This window comes from Cavia porcellus, unplaced genomic scaffold (assembly GCF_034190915.1).
Source record: "Cavia porcellus strain 051 isolate PalLab524CR breed Dunkin Hartley unplaced genomic scaffold, mCavPor4.1 scaffold_22, whole genome shotgun sequence".
In the NCBI taxonomy this organism is placed as follows: domain Eukaryota; kingdom Metazoa; phylum Chordata; class Mammalia; order Rodentia; family Caviidae; genus Cavia; species Cavia porcellus.
In genome coordinates, this window is record NW_026947505.1 from 43,477,749 (window position 1) to 43,501,418 (window position 23,670).

General features: G+C 41.0%; 1 protein-coding gene across 1 annotated transcript; it reads left to right on the forward strand.

The window, feature by feature from the left end:
* The first annotated feature begins 14,679 nt into the window (after window positions 1-14,679).
* Window positions 14,680-21,682, forward strand: Il17f (interleukin 17F). Its single transcript, XM_063233362.1, has 3 exons — window positions 14,680-14,760; window positions 19,059-19,279; window positions 20,845-21,682. Exons 1-3 carry the CDS (start codon window positions 14,734-14,736, stop codon window positions 21,080-21,082), a joined length of 486 nt encoding a protein of 161 aa, XP_063089432.1. The 5' UTR covers window positions 14,680-14,733; the 3' UTR covers window positions 21,083-21,682.
* Window positions 21,683-23,670: the final 1,988 nt, after the last annotated feature.

Below are 23,670 nucleotides of genomic sequence, written 5' to 3' on the forward strand. Positions count from 1 at the left end.
TCTCAAGGGAGGGAATTAAGATTCTAAATTATTTTCCTGAATATTTTTACTATTAAGTCCTGAGTATTTTCTCATAGCTTGTAGGAGGATATTAGCTTCTGCTGAGATTTACCATTCTGATAATAGCTTTCCCAGCAGGTACTTTTTGCAGGAAACTAGGCCTTCCATGTTTAATAAAGTACCACTATTTAACCTTGCTGAGCACCTTGCAATAGAAAGGTCAGCTGTGAAGTATGCTGTTTCTAATTTAAGTGAATGGACCCTAGAATGAGAGCTGTAACAAAGCCCAATAAAAATCTCCAAAAACAAAGTATGTGGTTGGAGTTTAACTACTATGTACATAGTGTCATCGTTTTTTTTTTTTTTTTTTTTTTTGTCTTTTTTGAGACAGGGTCTTGCTATGCAGTTCAGGCTGGCCTTGAGCTCACTTTGTAGCCCAGGCTGGTCTCGAACTCACAACGATCCTCCTGCCTCAGCCTCCCGAGTGCTGGGATTACAGGTGTGAGCCACCACATCCCGCTAGTTCCATTGTTTTGAAAGTTCTGTTGTTACTGGCACTGCATGATGGAACTTTAAAAGATGGATTTTTTTTCTTTTAGAGAAGCAACTTCTCCAAACTACCTTCTGCTGAGCACATAAATACTTGCTCCTCTCCTCAAACCAAAAGAAGTAATAGAAACAAGGCTGATAATTCAGGTCTTGAGCCTGTTTTCCTTTCCACAAGAAAGGGGACAGTGAGCAGATGAGTAACAGTGATACAGCAGGCATGGAGGTTTGCACTCTCTCTCTCTCTGTCCCCTCCCTCTGTACCTTGCTATAAAAGGACCCTTAGCTACCTGTACCTAGTGAGATAGTGATTGAGGCAAATGAACCCTCCATCTCCTCAGGGATAGCTTTGAATAAAATATTTTGTCCTTCTTACCAAAATATGAGGCTTCCTTATTTGGTCACCAGTCAGCAAATGAAACTAGCTATGACCCTAAGTGGCCGGTAACACTGTGACTAACAAAATAACAAGGGATATTTGGAATAATAAAGAACAAAAAATAATCTTATGACCCTGATGTAACTAAGATAATTTATTTTTGATGAATTTTTAGAGTGATTCTTCACAATATATTCAGTTGCACCAGCAAGTTTCAGATTGGGCATTTAAGAACGAGGCTCATCTGTAGAAATTTAGAAACTATGTTTTTTCAAACTTTGAAAATCTAACTGCAGAAGAAATGCAAACATTGTCAAGGCTGGGGCCTGGAGCATTATTTTTGCAGTGAGATCCCTAGGCAAAAGAAAGCACATGGGCAGACAGCAGTTAAAGGCAGGCAGCAGCAAGAAAGAGCAAGTGCATCTGTGTTGTTTATTTCTTATATATGTCGTTATCACTTATTTACGTTCTCGTATGCATGCATGCATGATTATCTAATGCTGAGGTATGGTTCCGTAAGTTTATCCTGCTCTATGCCTGTGCAAGACAGTCCTTACATGTACTCAGCTGACCTGAGCTTTGAAACCTCAGCATCCCCCACAATTACAAATCACATATAACTCTAAAGGATAATATTAAGTAAATTGGAGTCAACACAGGATGATGTGTATATATTTCCAAGATCCCAAGCAAATGCTGACTCCATAAACAACTTCATGCATGATTGGATGAGGAGTGATTATGTTATAATATGCTAAGCACTATATAAATGATCTAATTAAATCTTCCCTGCCTTCCTATGACATGAATTTTATTAACTCTGTTTTATAGAAGAGAAAATAGGTCTAGAGGATTAGGTAATTTCTCTAGGATTTAATAGCTAGTAGGTGGTGGGCTGCTTTGATTTGTACCTACTATGTACCAAGTAGCAAACTGTATGCTCCCTTTAAAGGAGAAGTTGTAGGGTCAGAGCTATAGCTGAAACAAGCTGGTGGACCGAGTTCAGTGCTCTGTAGTCTGGTTATCAGTTAAGAGATAAAATCAAAGACCTTCTAGAGCTGTTTGAGCTTTTAGCAATCTCAGAAATTTACCCCGAGGGCAAAGAATCCTATCTGACAATGACTGCTGTTTGCCTTCAGTAGTACCTAAAATTCAGTTATTGAGGTGGTTTAAAATTTCTTCTGTCAAGTGAGGTGTTGCATACTTGTGGTCCTAGCACTCAGGAGCAGAGGCAGGAGAATCACAGCAAGTTTGAGGCTAGGCTGGACTACATAGTGAGACCCTGTCTCAAAAATAAAAACCTATCATTAACGTATTGCAAAGGTAGAAAAGATAACTTCCCATCACTGTAATTGAGGACAAGAAGTGAGAAGTTGGTAGGGGAAGATATCTTAAGATCTATCATTGAAACCACCTGGCCCGATATGGTTTTCATTTAACTTAATACAAAAAAATATATAAGATGACAATGCAAAAGGTAAAAAGGGTTCAAAATTTAAAAAGCAAACACTGATTTCAATTCTCACCATTTCAGAGAGCAGGCTGAGTTGCCTGTAACACATTTGGAAGGTGCTGCTTTCTATAAGCTTGATCCTCTGGGGGCCCCTCTCCTTTCTACCGTGTGCTGGCATCTGTGTACCAGTAACCCTCTAAGCTGCATCTGAAGAACACAATTTTACATCTCTGGAATTGGAGCTTGAAGATCTGGAGCTGAAAGCTCTGCTATTTAATACAGTAGTAGTTCTACTTTGAATAATTTTCATGAACTCTTTAAATCTGTTTCCTAATCTGTGCAGGAAAGATTTATCATAATCTCCTCATGGGATTCTTGTGAGAACAAATAAAAAATGTCTGAAAATGCTTTGTGAACTGTGTGGCTTGATCTACAATGTAGGCTATAATATAATCATTTCCAGCCTTTGTCCAAGAAAGAACTGTTAGAGCTAGGTCACAGAAAAACGCCCCTGGAATTGAAGAGAAGCATCTTCTCATTTGTAAATGGAGAAAAGAAACCAAGAGGCTTGCGGCCAGACTTCACCGTGGCTCTCTGTAGGAAAACCGCTCAGCCTCCATCAGCAGCTAAGAGGGTTGAGACAACTTGATTATGAAGATCTGGGCAGTTCCTACGGTCTCCACAGGAGCAGACAACAAAGAGTGGTTTTGCCTGCCTGAAAGGCTCCTCTAACTTGGCTGCCAGTGCTAGGGGTGCTCTGTAAGATGTCAGATCCTAACCAGCTGGGGAATTCTCTTCAGCCATTCCCTTAGCAATCCACGCAATTGAGACATTAATGTAAGTCTGGGGTCTGTGGCATCAAGGACCTTCTCAGAGTCCGTGCTCTCTCAGTGTATTTCTTGCCCATCCTCCTATCGCCTAGCCTCCAGTCAAGGCAGCAGAGAGCAGTGACCTGACCCCTGCTGGGCTGGGAGCACAGGCCCTCTGCCCTGTGTGTCTGGGAGGCAGAAAGGAATAGGCATCAGCGTCCTGCTTTTTCTTGGCAGGTGTTCCCCTCTTCCCTTGTTTCCTCTTCCATGCATCCTTCAAGCTGTCGCCTCTGCAAAGATGATGAACTGTCCCTCACAGGAAGCCCATTTCATCCTGTCCTAATTTGGGCATTTCTGCCCAAATCAGGAGACTGAGGATCACCATTCTGAGTCATATCCAGGCAGGAGTGAAAGTGACGTATTTCTCACAAATGTGGTTGTCTTAGTGCTCTCTCTTCTCCACTGATTATTTTCCTCTTAATCAGGATTTTCATGAGAAATATCCAGTTATTAGACACAATTTTAGCGTTAGGAGTCATGGAATTTTCCATAGAAAGGAATAAAATCTGAAGACAGGGGCAGGGGTATAGGGTATGTTACCCTGCTTCATATATGTATGTGACACACTTGCTTCCATGTCATGACTGAGATATTATGATTAATATTTCATTTGTTTCAATAGGATCCTAAAGTGAAAGGGACCTTGGAGGTGGTCCAGTTAAAAAGGCCACCCCTGTGTCCCTCTAGAGCATCACAGCCAGTTGCTCACCATTCTTTCATGTGATCATCTTATGACAGTTTAATTCTTCTCCCGTTTGAAAAAACTTCCCAAATATTTGAAAATAATACTGTTAGTATTCTTCAAAATAACCCCTCCTCAATAATTTGGCAACTTGTATGATGTAATGAGAATTGAAGCAGGTAAGGAATTGGGTGCAAGAGGAAATAAAATATCAACAAAATCAAATCAAGTGAATATTTATTGAGCACCAGGTATGAACAGAATAAGGTGCTGGGTGTCTAAGGTGGGAATACAAAATGGCAGAAATCATCCTTGTCTCTTTTAGAGTTTAAAATCCAGAGGACAGATTAGGTGTAAATACTTGAAAATTTTAAAAAGTGTCCAAATAGCGATTAAAGTAGGCAATAGAAAGGTTGACTGGTTAATTGCTAAGTTAAATATCATGACAGTAAACCAAGAATTCTGAAGAGGGAAAGACGCAAGCAGATTTTTAGTAAGAGTCTATAGATGCGTATGAGGCTGGGAGTTTGCATAGAGCTCCCATGAGCAGAGAACTGAAGTGGTCATTGCAGAACAAGAAATTACCCTGCAGAGGGTGAGAACTCAGAAATACAAGACACTTGTGGAGCCAAAGCTGAAAATTTAACTTGCTTTATGTGATGGTTTATATCTAGATATCTCCCAAGAACTTCACGTGATTTGGAAATGATTGGATGATGGGGCTTCTAGCTGCCTTGCTGTTAGGAGGAGGGATCTGGTTGTAAGAAGTGCATGACCTGGAAAGGTTTATCTCCTTTCCTGGTTCTTCTCTTCATTGTCTGTTCACAGTCGCCATGACTTAAGTAGCTTCTTCTGTGCTCTGCCCCTCTGCTGTGCTCTCCTGGCTTCAGACTTTGGACTGAAACCTTTACTGTGAACCAAGGTAAACCTTTTTTTTTTTTAAATTTGTAGGTGTCAGGTATCATGTCTCAGTGAAGAGAAAAATGATTTTGATAGTTTATGTGGAAGTTTTGGGAAAAGAATCTGCTTTAATAAATTGGGTCAAGAACATGCATGAGATCTGAGCCAATGTAGAAGGAATTGGTAATTTATTCTAGAGCTAAGAATGGAGTGAAAGTTCATCTTTCTGGTCTGTGACTTGCCAGCCCAACTCACCATCCCAAAACTTTGTTGGTTGTCAGTACTATGATTGTGGGGGAAAGTACAGGGGTAAAGTTGCTGATCCCTGATTCCTGTATAACCCTGGTAGGAACACGCTGAGGAGAAACTTCAGTGGGAGGAAGACAGGAAACTCGACAGTGTTCGACACTCTGCTGGGCTTTCCCCGAGTATCACCTTCTTGTGGTGTGTTGACTAATTCGATCCACCTCAATGCAGGAAATGGACCTGGCCGTCAACTGAGTCAAAGTCTGCACGGAACTTGGTGGAGCTGTAGCATAGTTACTAAAATAGGCTGTGGCCAGGGAGGCCTTGGCAGAATTTTGACCCAGAACAGCCTCAGTTTCCTACTCTCTTCATACTCAGATTTACCAACAAGCCTTCCAGAGTGTAGACTCGGTGTGGTTTTAGCTAGGAGGAAGTGAAGCCCTGAGATTTTTCTTCTTATCTTAACAGCCTTTCAAGGATGTTTGTCAGTTTCTCAATTTTAGAAATGCGCTCAGTGACTCCACTGCAGTTTTGTGAGGCTTGTAGTGCTTCTTGATGTTCCTTAAAGCAGTGCATCGCAGACTCTCATGTGATGTGAATCATGTGGGCCTCTTGTGAAATCACGGTCTGATTTAGGTGGCGTAAGATGTGTAACCAAGAGTATGTTTTAAACAAGCTCCTTAGGGCTGACAAGCTAGATTTTGTTGGTCCTGGGACCAACTTTGAGCAGGGTCCCCCTAAACTGCAGAATCAGGGGTAGTGCTTGCTTTCTCCGTCCAAAGTTTGCTTGACCCATGCTTGCTGCCTCCCCTCCTGAAGCTGTGGTCCTGAAGCTGATGTCACTTTATGTAGATATTTCAAGAATTTTTTGAAAATGAAAATGTTACCTTAGACCTAAAAGTCATGAGAGAATTAAAGGCCAATGTAGATTTGGAAATAATTTTAATACTAGATCTAAAAGTTCTGTAGTTGTATTAGTCAGCTCTTATCCCTGTGACAAAATAACTGTAAAAAAGCAACCTAGAGGAGGAAGGTTTGTTTTGGCTCAGTGTTAAGAGGTTTCATTCTCTAGTTAGCTGACCGTTGGGCCTGTGATGAGGCAGAATATCATGGCACCAAGAGAAGCAGAGGTATGTGGCAGAGCACACCTGGCCACCTCATGTGGCCAGGAAAAAGTGAGAGGGAGTGAGGAGGTAATGGAGAGAAGGAGATGGAGATGGTTGTAGAAGACCATCTGGATGACTCTCCTTGAATATACAGCAATTACCTCCGCTTTGGCTAAACCTGGCCCCATCTCCGTGTACCAATATGTACAGAGCTGGCTAAGTTATTTCCTTTTCCCTTCAATTGGCAATGTAAATAGGACTAGCTGAAGTACTGATGCATAATCTTTGAAGCCAGATGCCAGTCACTGCTTTCTCATCTCAGTGTCTCCTAAACAGTTGAATCCTGCAGGATGCTGAATCAGTGCTCCAGGGATGTCAACTGGTTTGAGTGTTGAGACAAGAGACTATGACTTTCCAGGGCAGACAAGATTTATGTACCAGAATTGAAGCCCCAGCCTACTGAACATTAAATGCTACCTCAGTTGTGTTGTACAGATTGGTCTTCCTGCATATCCTTCTCTCTGTGTATTACAGAGATGCTTTAAAGCCTCCTGCCTAGCCCAGCTCACAGTGCTCATATAATTCTGGTTATCCTCACAGTCATTAATCCTCTAGCCACTCCCTTCTTTATAAATTAATAAAATCTAATTTAGGCCTTGGGTTGAGGTCTTTGTTTCATGAACATTCATCTGGACCCCAGTCAGGACTCCTTGGCCCCCCATAACTGTAAATATATCTCAGTGTCGTCGTGGTTTATGTCTGTGGCCCCCAAGCCTCATGCCTTTTCATTATGCATTTATGATTGGTTTATTGTCTAGCACTTGGATTGGGGGTGTGAATGCTACACCAGCCTAGGGGTAGAACCAGGATGTGAAATAATGGCAGGAAGAAGGCGTGTCTTACTCTCTTGCTGGTTTTTGCATTGCTGTTTGCAACCACCATGAACTGGGTCTCTCCATGCCATCCTGCCTTGGGGCCAACTGAGTATGGACAGAAACCTCCAAAAACTGGAAGGAAAAAACCTTTCCTTCTCCAACTTTGGGTATCAGTTATTTTGTCTCAGTGACCAGTAAAAAATAACTAAGACAGAATTTGGTACCAGGGATACCAAAGTGGGGTCGTTAGTGTGACTATACCTGACCATGTTTTTTTAGAGGCTTTGAAAATGGCTTGTGGGTAGAGTTTGGAAAGGGTTGGCCATGTTGCCTGGATGCATAGAGCTGGAGCAGCTTAGGCTGCTCTATAGAGGAGATTCTGGTCAGAGCTCAGGAGACCAAAAAGGTGATACAAAGCCTCATGATAAAGACCAGGTTTGGGAGGTTTCTGCTGGGACGAAGGACTGCCACTGGTTGTTGGATTCCCCACAATGTGTGTTATGGCTTGGAAGAAAGTTTGTCTGCATTTTGCTCATGCCCAGAAACTTTGCCTGAGACCGAGACTAAGGGCAATGGATTGATTAATCTGGTAAATGAAATTTCAAGGCAGTCAATGTTGAGGCTGTGGCATGGCTATTGTTGGGGGCTTTTAGCCAGCTTTATGTTGCAACTCAAGAGCAAAGAGCCCAGCAGGGTAATCTAAAATGCTGTGAGTTTGGCCAGAAGGAAAATTCCAGTAAAGCTATGGATTGTAAAGATAAGACCTGAGACTTTGATTGCTGAGAAGAAACAGAGGGATAAAAAAGATGGTCACAGGCATCCTAGGAAGCAGCAGGTCTCCACCCTTTGCAGCCTCAAAACTGCAAAAGTAAAAAAATTTGCTCAGAGGAAAAAGCTACAGAACACCATGCTCCAAAATGGCGATGGATGCCACATGAGGTTCCAGAATGGTGGCAACATAGAAAAGCTTTTCCTCATAATCAGGTAAACAGAGACCAGTGATCCAGGCAACTGACCCCTACAACTAAGAGAGAAAAAAGCCTGGCTGCTGCTCCAGCTAGCAGCAAACCTTGGCAGCATCCACTTGGTGCTGACTTTAGGTGCAAAGAAAATGCACAAATTCTGAGGGTAAGACGGCTTCCACTTTGATTGCCAAGGGCCTGGGAGGCCAAGCAGTGTGCCCTTGAGAGGGCAATTTATAAAGATACAAAGGTGAAGCCAAAGGTACAGGAAAAACCCCAAAAGTTGAAAAAGCCAAAAACGTGGATCAAGAAAAGCTGCAAAAAGCGAGCAGAGAGTGTTTAAGAGAAAAGTTACGAGAGCTGAAATCCCTGGAAGTGCCATGAGGATGAAATGACCCAAGCCTTTTGGAGCTTGCAACCAGATTGCTTCAAATGCTGAGGATAAAACTCTAAGACTTAATGTTCACCCTGTTGGATGCTGGACTTGCTTTGCTTCCAATGCTTTATATTCCCATTTGTAACTTTTGGAATGGTAATGTTTATCTTGTGCCTTTGCATTTCAGAAATGTTTAACATTGTTTCAATTGTACAAGGAGTTACAGTTAACAGTTTGCCATAGATATCAGAGAAGACTTGGGACTTGGACTTCTCAACAATGCTAAAAATGTTAGGACTTTGGCAACTCTTAGTGATGGACTAAATGTTTTTTGTATAAAGGATGTCATGAGTCTTTGAGGGCCAAGGGTAAAATGTCATGGTTTATGTCAATGGCCCTCAAGCCTCATGCCTTTGCATTATGCATTTGTGATTGGTTCATTGTCTAGTGTTTGGATTGGGGTGTGAGTGCTACACCAGCCTAGGGGTAGAGCCAGGATGTGATGTAATGGCAAGAAGAAGGCGTGTCTCACTTTTTTGTAGGTTTCTGCCTTGCTGTTTGCAGCTGCCATGAACTGGATCTCTCCACGCCACCCTGCCTTGGAGCCAACTGAGTATGGACTGACACCTCCAAAAACTGTAAGAAAAGACCTTTCCTTTCCAGACTTCGGGCATCAGTTATTTTGTCTCAGTGACCAGTCAAAAGTAACTAAGATGGTGTCTTTATTTTCATTGTGAGTTGCACTGGAAGTGGTAGATTGGAATTAACGCCCTGGAATTCCAATAACGTTTCCAAGGGCTTACAAATAGAAACTTCCCAGACTTTGATGAGGATGGGAAGAGGGACCTGTTTAGCTAGAGAAGGAAACACAGAATGAGAGGAAGTGAGCAGGTTAGTGGGATTTTCCTCTTTCTACTTTTGTTCTATCTGGAGCCCTGTTCACCTATTGGATGTTGCCATCTACATTCAGGGCGGGTCTCCCCCATCACTTTGCTGTGTCATGTAATGGTTATCTCTGAAAACTCACTCACTGTGATATAGATGCAGCAGAGCAATGTGTATCTAATGCCAAGATACATTCAGCTAACTCAAAAGTGACCTTTGCTGGTTTCTTACATATTCTTCCATCCAATCCAGTTGTCAATCAAGATGAACCATCACGAGTCCACCCCTTGTCATTTTGACACATAGTCAAATCCCCTTGAATAATTATAATGAATCTCCAAATAAACAACTGCAAAGTCATAATTCTGCCTAGCCTGATGTGATTATCCCATGTACACCTGAAAACATGAATTTCCTTCCCAAAGTCTCAGTAGTTCTCCCTTCCTCAAATGGCCAAGACCAGAATATCTTCTGAAATTCAGGTAAAACTCTCAGTTGTGAGCCCTTGTAACATTAAAAAGCAAGTCATATATTTTCAAACATTCCCATTCCAAAAGGAAGGTATAGGGCCAGGGATATAGTTTAGTGGTTCAGTGCCTGCCTAGCAAGCACAAGATCAAGGTCACGAGTTTGATTTCTGGTATGGAAAAAACCCAAAAGGTAGCGATAGAAGGATAGAAACTACTGGGACCAAAACCCAGCAGGGCAGATGTTCCACATTCCTGGCACTACCAGCTCTCTGACGTTTCCACTGCGGGCTTTGCTTCATTCTCACAGCTTTATGTATTACCCCTTAAGGGCTATCTGAAGGAATTCTGCTCCTGCCACACCTTTGCTGGCCTCTTACGCATTCTTTTGAAATCTGTGTGGAAGTCTCTATGACCCCATAATATTTTCATTCTGTGTTTATAAAACCAGCACCATAGAGAAGACACCGAGGTCTGCTCCCAGTGACAGCAATAGCTGGGCTCATTTTGACCATGACTTTAGTGATCTTTGAATGCCATAATGATTGAGTACAGTGACTTGTATCTTGGGAAAAAGAAAAACCAATAGTAATATAGGTTTTCAAAACAAGCTGATAGGAATTTAACAATGATTGTTAAATGGTATATATCTTCAAAATAGTTGCTCAGGTTACCAGATACAAGAATAAAACAAAACAATAAAATGGAATGAAACATTGGATTTCTAAACAAGATAGAAGGAAATCCCCCATAGTTGCTCTAATGCATATTGTTATCCGCCAAATAGATACTCAGACTACCAGCTTTTAGGCCTGAAAAGTCAATCAAATAATACGAGCATTAAGTTATTAATATTTTTTTAAATTCAGTTGCTATCATCTCAGCCTGAATTCCTCTGAATCAGCCAGTTGCTTATGGGGCGGGAAGTGGGGGTTGCTTTTCCTGTCCACTAACCTAAGCTCTGGCTGGCTCATGGGAAAGTGTGATTTGGCCTCTTGAGTTCCTTCCCAATCCCCCTTGGCTGCTGCTGGCTCATTGGGAAGGTGTGGTTTGGCTTCTCGATTCTCTTCACTGGCTCTTGGAAAGGCCCACTGCTGTCTTTTGCACTAAAGTGCAAACTCTTCAATGCTGGCACTGCTTCTGCTTTGTTTTACCATAACCACTGCCCTATCCAGTGATTGGTGCTTAAGTACTGTACTTGAGAAACAGCCTCTTATTCTGAATTCTATTCTAATTAAAACTATTTACTTCATGCTTCAGTCTTATTCTTGCCTTTAGGAAATTTATTTGCCTGAAAAGTTTTAGTGCATATTTATCTCTCAAAAGCTTTTCAATGCTGGCTTTCACTTTGGAGCATAGAAATAGTTGCTTCTTTAATCTTGCAGGGCAGTACATTTTTGGATTTTTAAAATTCTGTTTTGTTTGGAAACTTGTCAACTCATTCCTGAGCTCACCTCTTTCTTGCATTTTTTTGTCACATGCAGAAAATAGTCTCTAACACACCTGACTAGTGTTCTTTTCTTCCAGTTTCTTTCTCTAGAGCTACAGGTTTATTTGGTTCAAGATCTGCTTCTCAGGATAATCTAGGCAATAATTTTGCCATTATAAAGCACAGATTGTTATTTCTCCAGCTTAGAGTTTGACTGTCCTTATGGTTACAGCTGCACCTGACCATTGTTATGATACCATAAGGATAACTTATCCTTACGTTATGGTAGTGCCTCAACTGTGGCATCAACTCTGTATCTTTTGATATATTTCAATGATATGGCAGCATATCATAGATTAGATGATTAGATGATCAGATGATCATTAGAGTCATCATTAGAGTCACCATTTTTGAAAGAGGATAAAACCTTTCAAAGTAGGATTTATATAAAACTAAATGTGGACATTTACACCATCAATATCCCCAATAACCTCATGTCATTATGTTGGATTTTAAGCTTATTAAGGCAGAGCTGTGATTGTATAGTCTATTACCTACAATAGTAGCTTCAACAAACATATTTGCAAGGTGTGATCAAAATATATTTTGAAAGTTTAAATTAAAAGAAATCACTCCAGTACGAGGCACTTTGCTGTTAACCTTCCTCACAGTGCTCCTCCTGGCTTCAGACTTACTCCACTGTTGGTGCTACTTTTGAAGCAGTTCCTCTACCATGAGTGTCAAAACAGTGGTGAATGTAGCTTTCAAGTGCCATCTAATGGAAAGGCAGGCCTGTAAAAACAGTACCGCCCTCATCACTCCCATGCACTGAATCTGGCACTTATTTACTGACTTCTGGCTCTTCCTCAAAGTCAAAATGACCATGAAAGCTAAATGTTTTGATTTGATACCAGGTATTGAGGCAGTCATGAGTTGCAACTAAAGACATAAAAAGGACTTCCAGAACTGCTTTAGAAAGTGGCAAGAATGACTAGTTGTGTTCAAAGTAAGGTATTTTGAGGGGTACTACTGGCAATGTGTAATAAATTAAAATTTTAAACAGTCACCATATTTTTCAATGATATGGTGGAGCTCCAAGGACATCATGAAACATTCAACAAGCCTGCTGCTTATACATATAATCCTAGCTTCTCAGGAGTCTGAGGAAGGATGATAGCAAATATGAAGCAGCCTGGACAATTTAATGAGATCCTAAAACATAAAAACAACCGGGGATGTAACTCATTGGCAGAACTTCTGCCTAAGCTTGTACAAGGCCCTGTGTTCCAGGCCTAACACAGTCAACAAACAATCAAAAAACCAAGCAAACAAACAAATAAAAACCCTTCAGATCTTAATGTTTGACTAGCTATACCATTTTACTACCTACAAATCTGTGTGTAACTAAAAACTAGAATTACAGAGTTTTCTAATGCCTTGTTCTATAGGCTCTTGGAAGTTTTGGTATGTTGCATGACAGTTCTGATGGATTACTGCAACGTTCAAAACTGGTGACAACATGGCCCAGGTATTACAAGGCTAGTCAGTGACTCCATATTCAGACATATGCTCACTGTATATTCATTATTATGTTCTCAATATTATCACATGATTGCATTACAGGAAATACTCAATAAATATTATATGAACTAATTATTTGGATTTGTTGATTCTGTTTATACTTGGTTAAACTAGCCAGTTCCTATTAGTTTGGCACCTTGATAAGATAGTTATTTTTACCCCAAGAGGAGAGACTTTGTGACCATTGGTCATAAAGGTCAATGTTGCTTCTTTCTTATGTAAGGAGTTACTTTGCAACCCAGAAAATTCTCTGATATTGAACAAAGTACTCTCCGTTCAAGTGATTTACTTGTTCCTTTCTTCAAGAGAGCCGGAGTATCCCTCCAACAGAGTATGCATTGAGGGGTGACTCTGCATGGAGCAGACCAGTGGAGAAAATGCGCAACTCAACCCACTCAATTTAGTCCAAATTAAGGGTCTGTTTCACATGTGGCTTTGGTAGCATGAGTGATACAAGCAAAGTTGTAAGCTAAAAGCACGCTTCTTGGTTTCACGAAGCTAGCTTCACAGTGTGCATGGAAGATTGTATCTGATGAGCCTTAAAATTTTCTATAAGGTAGACTGAGGAATTTCAGTCTGGCTAGAAGGGGTTAGCAAGCACACTAGTCTTGAATTTGTGCTTGCATAGAAAAAAATACAGTGTTAACATTTAGATTGTGTATTTGTAGATAGAGGTGGTAGAGGTTATGGGGGAGGGGCTAATGTTACCCCAAATCTACAAACCACCAAAAGAAGCACCCTAAAACAGGTAAGTAGCAGACAGATGCAATATGAAGTAAGTGGTCATGAGGAATGAACCACGCCTGAGAAGGCAATTTGAGAAAGTCCTCTCCTAGGTGTTAAATTTCTGATTGTTTCGGGGGAGAAGCCTGCACAGATTCCACAGGGAGGAAAGGAGCGATGTGGACCGCAGAATCTCGATCAACTTTGGAAGCCTTTCCAAGGAGCCCAAGGGTAGCTCTCTCTCTTTCTCCAGTTAGAGAAAGTGAAGGACAGTTGTTCAGGCATGTTGCAAAAGAAGAAAATAACGGCTCTGCTAGAATGTTCTGCTTTTTGAAAAAGAACATGTGTAATTTTATGTGGTCCTCACAGAGATTTAAAAAGTTATTGGGGTTCTTTTGAAAACGTCTGTATGTCCCTGGGGTATAACACCTGCATATAGCGTGTGCTTCATAAATGTTTACCTAACCAAACTGTAAAAAAAGGAACGGTTTGCCCATCATTCAAAATATCACAAGTAAGGGCATGTAAATGCTTCTGTATGCTAATTCATTTTGGTGGAAAAGAAAAAGAGACCCTTAAACAGAGATGGCAGGGATAAATAGCCATTTTTAAGTTGAATGAATAATGATGACAAAGTACTAGTTGGAGTCTAATCATAGGGTTAAAGAAAATTAGTTATCACAAATCTATCTGGTGATATAATCTCTGAGTCTCTCAATGATGTAATTTTTCTGGGTTTTGTTATCCATTCATAAAATGGAATAAAGACTTTCCTCTTGTTTAATATAATTCTTAGTAAAATGATATATCTCCCATTTAAATCATGGTTCATGTTGCCTGTCTGGAAAGTAGAGCATACAATGCGTGACAAGGGTGATGATATTTTGCGGAAGAATCTATACGATCATGACAGTAATTCATCCTTTGGTTCATCTCTGTAGTCAGTTAAGGGGGGCTGAAGTAGGGTAGAAGAAGAGGAAGATTTAATCCTTTTTCCGTCATCCCCCGTTAGGGTCCCTCTTTGGTTTCCCTTCAGGAAGTGGAATAGAAAAAAATTAAAAAAAAAAAAAAAAACTGCATTCGTCAGTAACTCTGGGCCAACCACAACTTAAAGACAGTAAACAGGTCAATTGAAACAAGGGCACTGATTGCTATAAAACCAACAGGTATTCTCACTGACACACACAGGCATACCCCGGAGGCCATAACCAGAAAGACCTTGCTGCACAGAGCCAGCACCAGAGGGAACCAGCAATGAAAAGCCTGCACAGCTCAACCATGGTGAGTAGTGTTAATAATTCCACCTTAAGGATAATCATGCCTAGGATCTCACAGAAGCATATTTCTAAGGAGTTAGGCTTCACTGGAGTCTAAAAGTATTTTTTAAAAAAAGACAAAAGTGACTTCTAATTTTGACTCTTACTCAATGGAGAATAAGAAGAAAATGAACAGAAAATTTATAACAGGGTTCAAAAACTAGTCCTAGTCTGACAGTTGCTGCCCATGTGGGTCAGTCTCTGCTATCACAGACAGCCAGCATGGACTCTCGGATGGTCACTTGTGGAGCTAGGTGGCCAGAAACTCTTATTTCATAGGGGAAACCTGGCCAGCCCTTGAGGAGTGTGTGTATAGTCAGATTTTTCCTGAAGAACTTGGGCTTCAAAGGAGTTTAATGACACTCCCCAGACTATAGCATGCCCTGGCTGAGGAAGTGCAATCACCCAATGGTGAAATTTTGGGTAAGTTCCTAGAGAAGAGGAATTTCCTGTGTGTCTGAGAGCCATCATTCTATTCCTCTTAGAGTCAAGAAGAATGCTAATGTGATGGAGATGTATCCTCTTCTCCTTGGGTTTAGATTCTCACCGGACCTTAGTAATCATTTAAGTCTTGGGAAGAATTTAATATAGAGGTATATGGAAACAAAGCTTGGGAAATCACACACCATTTTATTTGCTTATGTAATTCCTCTTTTCTTTTCACAAGCTATACAATTTATAAGGTTCACGACATATGGGAACAATAATACATTGGTTTTGAATTTGTATATTATTTTAGGGGTAACAAGGAATGTGGCAAGGCACAGTATTTTGGGGCATAGGCTTTGGAGTCAGACAGACCTGGTTCCAATAATTGACATGTGGAATTTTAGATTAGTTACTTACCCTCTCTGTGGTTCATTTTCCTCAAATGTATAGTAGAAAAATAATTGTTTCTCCCTCATGGCATTTTAGGAGGGACTAATTAATATGGCTGAGAATAAACAAATCTATCATGGCACATCTGTGCATGCTTAGCTTTCATTTAAGTTGGGTGTTATCATACACAATAACAGATAAAGACCGAGAATGCGTTCATTAAGTATTAATTATTAATACTATGGTTATTACCTCTGAGACACTGATCAACCCACTGAAGTAGTTAAGGATTACTTTCCTGCAGATTAAGAAGAGTTCAGAGTTCAATTAAGTCATTGTTTAATAACACTGGATACTGTAAACAGAAGAATTAATAAATTAAGTTTTCTGGCTCCAAGCATACTATGCTCCTCTTTGAATGATTCAGAAACAAAATTTCTGAATTTAAAGCATTTCAACCAAAATTGTTGAATAGTTCTGTGCTCTAAATTCATTTTTCTGATTTCTTTGAAGAAATCTGTTGAGCTGACAGTAAGGAACGTGGTAGTCCAAGGAGCACTGGAGTAGGATTAGAAGTTGGGTGGTGCGATTGGATAGGACATCTTCAATAAGCAGTTAAGGCAAATTTTCATGGACCTAGGAGCTAGCCAGGCCTGTAGTTCATTCCTACATTCAGGGGCATGCGCTGTTGATGAGCAGAGGTGCATATGTTCAGATGGATTCTCAGCTGGGCTTTTTCAGTTACAGTGAGGTACAAAGCGAGGGTGGAAAGGGTTGTGTCCTGTCACAGCCTGCTAGCAGCCGCTGCTTCTCCTCCCCCTGTTTCCTATTCTGCAGGATGGGAGTAATGTCTAGTTACTTGATTTATAAGTGGCATATAAGAATCCAAACCTACAAAATGCTCTGAACTTTGATGGGAAGAAGCAGAAAGAGTCTTATTCGACCCCGGCTCTAAACTACATAACAAGTATAGCTCCAAGGGCCACAACAAATTTGCAGATTTGCAGATAGCATTTGATTTTTGTCACAGAGGACCATGTGATCTACAGCACATATGCAATTCTGAGAGCTGTCATGTTGTATAAAATGCTTGAGACCTCTAGTGAGAAAAGCCAAGATTCATGTTGATAGTAACAGCAATGACATTCAGTCATTGACAATAGCACTGATCACCGACACTTAGGTTAGATCTCCATCTCCAGAATACCCTTGGCTGATGAGTCCAATCAAGGTATCTGTTTCCTCCTAGACATAACTCCTTCACCTAACTGGGGTAGGTAAGATGAGCTTTGTGTACATTCCTTGTTAGAATGCAAGTTTTAAAGAGATGTGAGAAAATTTTCTAAAATATATTAAGAATATGTAAATGAAAGTAATATTGACTTGTTAGAAGCATGATAATTTTTATTAAATCATGTGATCTAAAGGCACGGTTACTTTTAAAGCTTGAAAGTGACCATGATACACAAGGAAAGAGAAAGAAAATTCAATGCAGGGATTTACCTGAGGAACCTAAGGAAGTGCTTGATAGAATGAAAGCATCCTTAGCATGTCCTCATCTAAGCTGGCTTATTTTTTTGGGGAACTTCTTAGCACTTTGTCAAGACAGAGATATATGAGTCTTATCTCCTGTGTATCTTTGTGGAACATGAAGTTAGTACACAGCCAGGAGTTGCCACCTGTAGGAAATGCTTGTCATGAGCTGGCAGAGAGCTTTGTGTTTTATATGGATCACCTCGTTTAATTTTCATATCTTCTCATGGAGGAAATGGAATCACACCTGGGGGGAGTCCCAGCAGTGAGAGACAGGCCCTGGACATTTGACTCGAGGGACCATGCCCTCAGCCACCACACTGCAGAGCTGAGCACTAGTTGTTGAATGCATGATTGTGGGGCATGAAAGTAGATGCCTGCTGGTTATCTGAAGGCAAATCAGCTCCATTCTAGCTTATCTTGGTTGGTCTTGATTTCAAGTTATTTTTGGTATCAGCTACCTTGTATAGTAAGCTGATGCCACGAGCTTTTAATTTGTACTTACCTTTTTTTTTTTTTTTTTTGGTTTCCAGCATCTGCCAAAAAGCAAAAAATGAAACAAAACAAAAAAAAAGACCAACAATAACAATAAAAACAAAACAAAAACAAACAAACAAAAAACCAAGGAGAGTTTTCTTCTCAGCTGTCTAATCACCAACCCTAGGTAGAAAGCATAAACCACGAACCACTTCAGGCCCAGAGAATGAAACCAACACAGCTTCAGCTCCTGTTCTTTGTGCAATGGTCTTCATCCATCACCAATAAAGAGTCAGTAGTGATGTTAGAGTGAGCAAAGAACAGCAGAGACAAAGGGAAGCCAGCAAGCATTTTAGCTCTTCTTTTGGTTAGGTCTTTATGGAGCACTTTCTTCTTACATTCCTGTAGCACCAGATAAACTAATATTTCAATGTCAGTATAAAACATGTATAAAACATTAGTGTTCTTGCTTCTTTCAGTTACCATGGATAACTGGAGCTTTTCTTTTTTTTGCTTGTTTTTGGTGCCAGGGATCGAACTCATGACCTTTCTGACTTTTTGTTTGGCAGCCAGGCACTTAAACCACTGAGCTAAACTCCTGGCCCCAACTGGAGCTTTTCTATAGTTGGTGTTGCATAATGCTTTTCTTAATGCATTGAGTTTCATTGTGGTGTAGCTCAACTATATTCCCATTTGACTGTATCCTTCTAAGCATTTATGCACTCACCTGCTCATTCACTCATCCGGAAAGGGCTTATGGGGCACACCTTCCATGCACACTGTCCTTCAGGAGGTTACAACATGGTCACAAATTCTACATTTCTAGGCAGTAAGAAAATGATGCTTGAGAGATAAAAGGCAAAAGCTTTATTATTTAACAATGGTAAATGTACTTCTAACCGAAGCACCTCTGAATGAGCCTTAGTGGCAGAGAAGAATCTGGCAGGGGACTCTAAGAGGAAGAATGGCTGGGAGGAAGGATGCCTTGGGGATCTGTGGGACATGAAGTTGGAATTAAAAACAAAATATATCATTTATTAAGCTTCTACTTTTGTTAGACACATTTATGGGTGGTTTATATTAAACATCTCATTTACTGTTATTAATATTACTATGAAGTAATTGCTGTAACACAGTTGAGAAGAAGAGAAATCAAGGGTTTAACAGGAAAGCCAGGATAAGATTTTAACCCAGTCCCAGACCCTGATCCTCTCTGTCTCCCCTCAAGGGGTATCAGAGAATAGAGGGCTTCAGTCACTGGGCTAATGAGGTTTTCAGTTGGGTGCCCTGATATCTTCAGTGTGACTGGTTCCATTCCCAGGTGAGGACCTGAGGTCTAGAGTAAAGGACCAAGAGTGCTAAAGCACGCACTGTGTCTTGCCAGCAAGTGACAACTGTGTCTCTAAGCAACTGCAAACCTTCCCTATTTTCCAGGTCAAGTTCCTGCTGCTGTTGATGCTGGGGATCACCCTCCTGAGGGAGGTGGCAGCTTGGAAAACCCTTAGAGTGGGTAATACTGACCTTCAAAAACCTGGCAATTGCCCTCCTATGGTGGACAACACTGTCAGAGTTGACATTCGAATCCTCAATCAGAGGCAGGGCACTCCCATCACACACGACTTCCGGAACCGCTCCAGCTCCCCATGGGATTACAAGTAAGTGCATGGCAGATGGCTCTTCACATTCTTTTGGAAAACATGCTAATTTATTTTAACCATTGTCTCAGTTATTTTCTTATTGCTGAGACAAAACCCAGTGCTCACAAGTTAAAGGAAGAACGGTTTATTTGCCTCACATGCAGAGGTTTCAGTCCCTGGATGGCTGATTCTAAGGGAGAGAGGCACAGCAGAGGGGCGTCACAGAGGAGAAACAGTCCATGACATGGCAGGACAGGCAGAAGGCACCAAACAGCAAGCAATGGCTGCAGCAGCAGGAGAAGCAAAAGCAAAAGTGAGATTCTGCCTGCATTTCTCTTTTAATCTCCTTCGAGCTGTTCACCTTCTAGGTAGTGTCACCTCACCCAGGTGGGGCTGCCCATTATTGACACCCAGAACTGTGCTAAACCAGTCAGGGGGCTGATTTAGTAATCACACACCATAATCCCAGCACCACACATGCTGGATCCAGCTACCTCTGAAAACCCCCACCTACGACCACATGAGGCTTTGGGGGGACATCTAGATACAAGCCCTAACAATCATAAGGTAGGAAAGTTAGAATATAGAACAAGAAAAACCCTCACCATTCACTCTTATCAACAGAAGTTTCGCTTTCCTTAGGAGCTCAGATTTTTCTTGCTGTTTTGTGTTAGGTGCACCTATGGGATTGAAGGCCCTCATATTTTGCTTCTACATTCCCTTCGACTCTGTCCTTTTTGTGTAGTCCTAGGTAGAATTACAGATTTTCTCTGTTGGCAGAGAAGCTCCTTTAAATCAGTTCATATGTATATTTTTTAATAAGTAGAAAACAAAAAATCCGTTTCAGGAGATGCACTCAGATTTGGCATTGAACTTTGAGAATGCAGGTGAGGAGTGGGAGAGAAAGGCCATTTTTGGGATGGGGATGCCAGGTGATCCTCTTCAGGGTATTCTTGTGATTTTTGCCTAAAGATACAGGTCCTAGGAAAGTCAGTCAACCATCTATACTTTCCAAGTATAAGCATGAGAGCAGATTCCAGGGAGGATTAAGAGTGCTTTTGGAGTCGTTCCATGTCTCTTTCCATGACAGGAGTCTGCATGGTGGCAAACTAGCTGGTTGGCTTTAATGCTTTTATGTCCTCAGGCAGAGCTGACTATTGAGGGAGCATTGAGAGAAGCTGTGAGATTCACAGATACCCGAGCTTTGGTTTTCCTTTCCATGCACTGGTTCATAGATTGTATGTTGGGACACCTACAGGTGCTGCTCAATCTTTAGGATGGGGACTAATTATCACTATAGAATAAAAAGGTAAACCAAAAGAACTAACGTTAATTGGGTGCTAATGCTGTACAGAGGGGTGCTTTACAGGCATTTGCACTACTAAAATGTTCTTGACTATTCTATGAGAGCATGATGTATGAATTCCATTTTCTATTTGAAGAAACTGAGTGGTAGGGAGTTAAGCAACTTCCAGAGGTTGGTTCCTGGGCCTGTGCAGCCCGGGTGACTCCAGACTGCCCTGTGGGGCTCTGATCCCTGTTCCTCTTCTCTCTCCTTCTGCTTCGTCTTGCTTCTCCTGCAGCGTCACCCGGGACCCCCACCGCTTCCCCCCTGAGATTGTAGAGGCCCGGTGCAGACACTCAGGCTGCATCAATGCCCAGGGGCAGGAAGACAACTCCATGAACTCCGTCGCCATCCAGCAAGAGATCCTGGTTCTGCGGAGGAAGCCACAAGGTTGCTCTCACTCTTTCCAATTGGAGAAAGTTCTAGTGACTGTTGGCTGCACTTGTGTCACCCCCATCGTTCACCACGTGGCCTGACAGCTGAACTGAAGAAGCTGGAGCAAAGCCATTCCTTATCCAGTGCCCTGAAGCAAATTCTGTCAGACTCCTCATTCTCTGTACTTCATAGAACTCTTACTAAGCCCTGCATGAAATTCTCAAAGCTTTGTATTAGCTATAGTATTACTTTCCTAGGACGCTTCAGATGTGTTCCAGTTTTCCATCCTCATGAAAGTGGATGAGGAGGAGCATTATGGAGCCCACTGCCCATTATGTTACATGACCACCTCATCATGATGACCACTGCATTCTAGAGCTTTTCCCTGGGATTTCTGTTGCTAAAATGGAAACAGAAAATGCAGTCATAATGTATGAGGGTATAGAAGGGGCCATGTGGGTTGGGGTGGGATGGTAAGTGTGTGAACAAGGATCTGGTGAATATGTCTACAGGAAGCATTTGCTAAACATAAATGATACTGGCCTGAACTAGTAGATATTTATATTTGTGAAGGAATGGTCCATGTATTTATGATCTGTTAAATATATAATCAGTTAGCAGAAAAATTAATATATCCAGTAATAATATAATAAAATATTAACTGAAAATGTTTGAGGTGCTTGTTTCTAGTCTCAGATTGTACTCAAAGATCTTATAGCTCTAAGTATCTCAAAATCCTACATTCTTTCATTTGTGTTTTGTATTTCCTCATTAGAGCACTGGTATTAGAGTTAGTTTATTATTAATGGTACCTGAATGCTAGTTACATGGAGAATTAAAGAAAATGGTGCAAACAGAACTCATGTTTCCAGGTAACACATTAATGTTTCAACCTTCTGGGTGCTTTCTTTTACAAAACAAACAGTGCTACATTCCATCCGTGCAACAGAGTAAAGTTAAGAAATATATACAGAAAGGACACAATGTCAGCAGCTGTCATCTCGGAAGCCCAGTCATTAGGGCCATGTGGTCACTTTATATTTTCCTTCTGTATGACTTCTGGATCTTTTGGGGATAATCTTTCATTCTTCCACAGGCTTCTTTGGAGCACACCAACTTCTAGATTTCATTCTTTTTGCCTCTCTGGGAAACTCGGAGACCCTTTCCTGCCTCCTTTGCTTTGCCCCAACATACCTTTACTGCTATCATGCTGCTGGCTCAGGGCAATTCTGCATTGATGCCGGCTTACAGGTTCTAGAAAGGAAGTGGAACATAAATTCTTCTTCCCATCGAGGACTTGGCTTGAGAACTGGCAGATTGCAGAAAACTGATTCCCTTTTCTAATTCTTGCAATTGGTTGGTAGGGGAACGGGAGTACCTGGGAAGGCAAGGTCTTCACATTTTCACTTTAGAATCTTTTGCTTGAGGTATAAATACTAATTTTTGTATTTAAAATAGTCAGGCTCTTGGAATATAAAAACCTTTCTCAGCTATTGTAGTTTGTTATGAGCTTCAAAAGTCCACTTAGCTGTCCAATTCTGTGCAAGGAATTTTCCTTTCTCTGTTCCTCTTGACAATAATAATCCTATCGCATGAGCCATGAATAGAAGATTCTCAGGCTGGATAGTGAGGAGAGCACAAAGAGGAAGAAAACTGCAGGAGGAAAAAAGTTACACCGCTGAGTGTATCAAGATATCATCTCACTAAGCATGTACACATGTAACTTCATGCCTGGGCGTTAAACACTCTGATCAAGGTGTGAAATGATAGGAAAACACAAAAAATAATAGCTGGGAAATTTCAGGAAGAAGATGATATTTGCAGTGAGATACAGAGAAGTTGATCTGGAGGAGGATGTGAGAAGAGGATTCCTTGCAATGAAACAACATAAGCAATGTTAAGTGGGCAGTAAGGAGTCCCAAGTATTCTGATACTGTTGCTATGGGGACACAGTGGGAAGCACATAGGAAGCTTTTCTTTAGAATGAATGAATGAACACAGCTGTAGCTAAAAAGCCACAGGCCAAAGGGGCCAGTTGTGGGTAGCTTTGTGTACCCTACTGCAGGAATGACAATAGAATGCTGCGTTTCACAAGAATACTGGTGAAAATGTGCAAAAGGATGAAAAATCTGGAGGCCAGTTAACATCAGAGAGAAGAGATTTTTTTGTAAATACTAGAATCACATTGTTAGCGTCAGATGGACCTCTATGGATTGCCTGGTCTGTCTTTCTTATTTGCAAATGTCACATGAAGGAATTGACTTGTTCACCAACTCCAAGTTTATGACTTTTTGTGCTACTTTTATAGCAAAGCCACAGTTTGCCCAAACAAGACCCATTTCAGTTGCTTCTTTTTTGGTCCAGGGCTGGCCTTGGGAGAGGGTCAGAGGACCTCCATACCCCACATTTCCAAATGCATTGTACATGGAACTTTCAGAGGCTGGGACCCTGAGTACCGCTTGCCATCCAGGCTTTTGCTGAGGTTGTTTGTCATTTAAAAAATAGCATGAAGGGAAGGAATAAGAAGTAAAAAGAATTAAGATATGTTATATACCTGTAACAAATTCCAAAAATGAACATAATTATTATGTACTGCCAATGTGTATATAATAATAAAAATGGAAAGTAATTACTTTTTGGTCTTTTTCCTTTTTATTGGTACCAGGGATCAAACTCATGACTGCCTGCT

Coding starts and splice junctions, on each gene's coding strand:
- Il17f (XM_063233362.1), top strand. CDS start 14,734: ATGAAAAGCCTGCACAGCTCAACCATG. Junction 14,761..19,058: donor GCCTGCACAGCTCAACCATG/GTGAGTAGTGTT, acceptor CCTATTTTCCAG/GTCAAGTTCCTGCTGCTGTT. Junction 19,280..20,844: donor AGCTCCCCATGGGATTACAA/GTAAGTGCATGG, acceptor CTTCTCCTGCAG/CGTCACCCGGGACCCCCACC.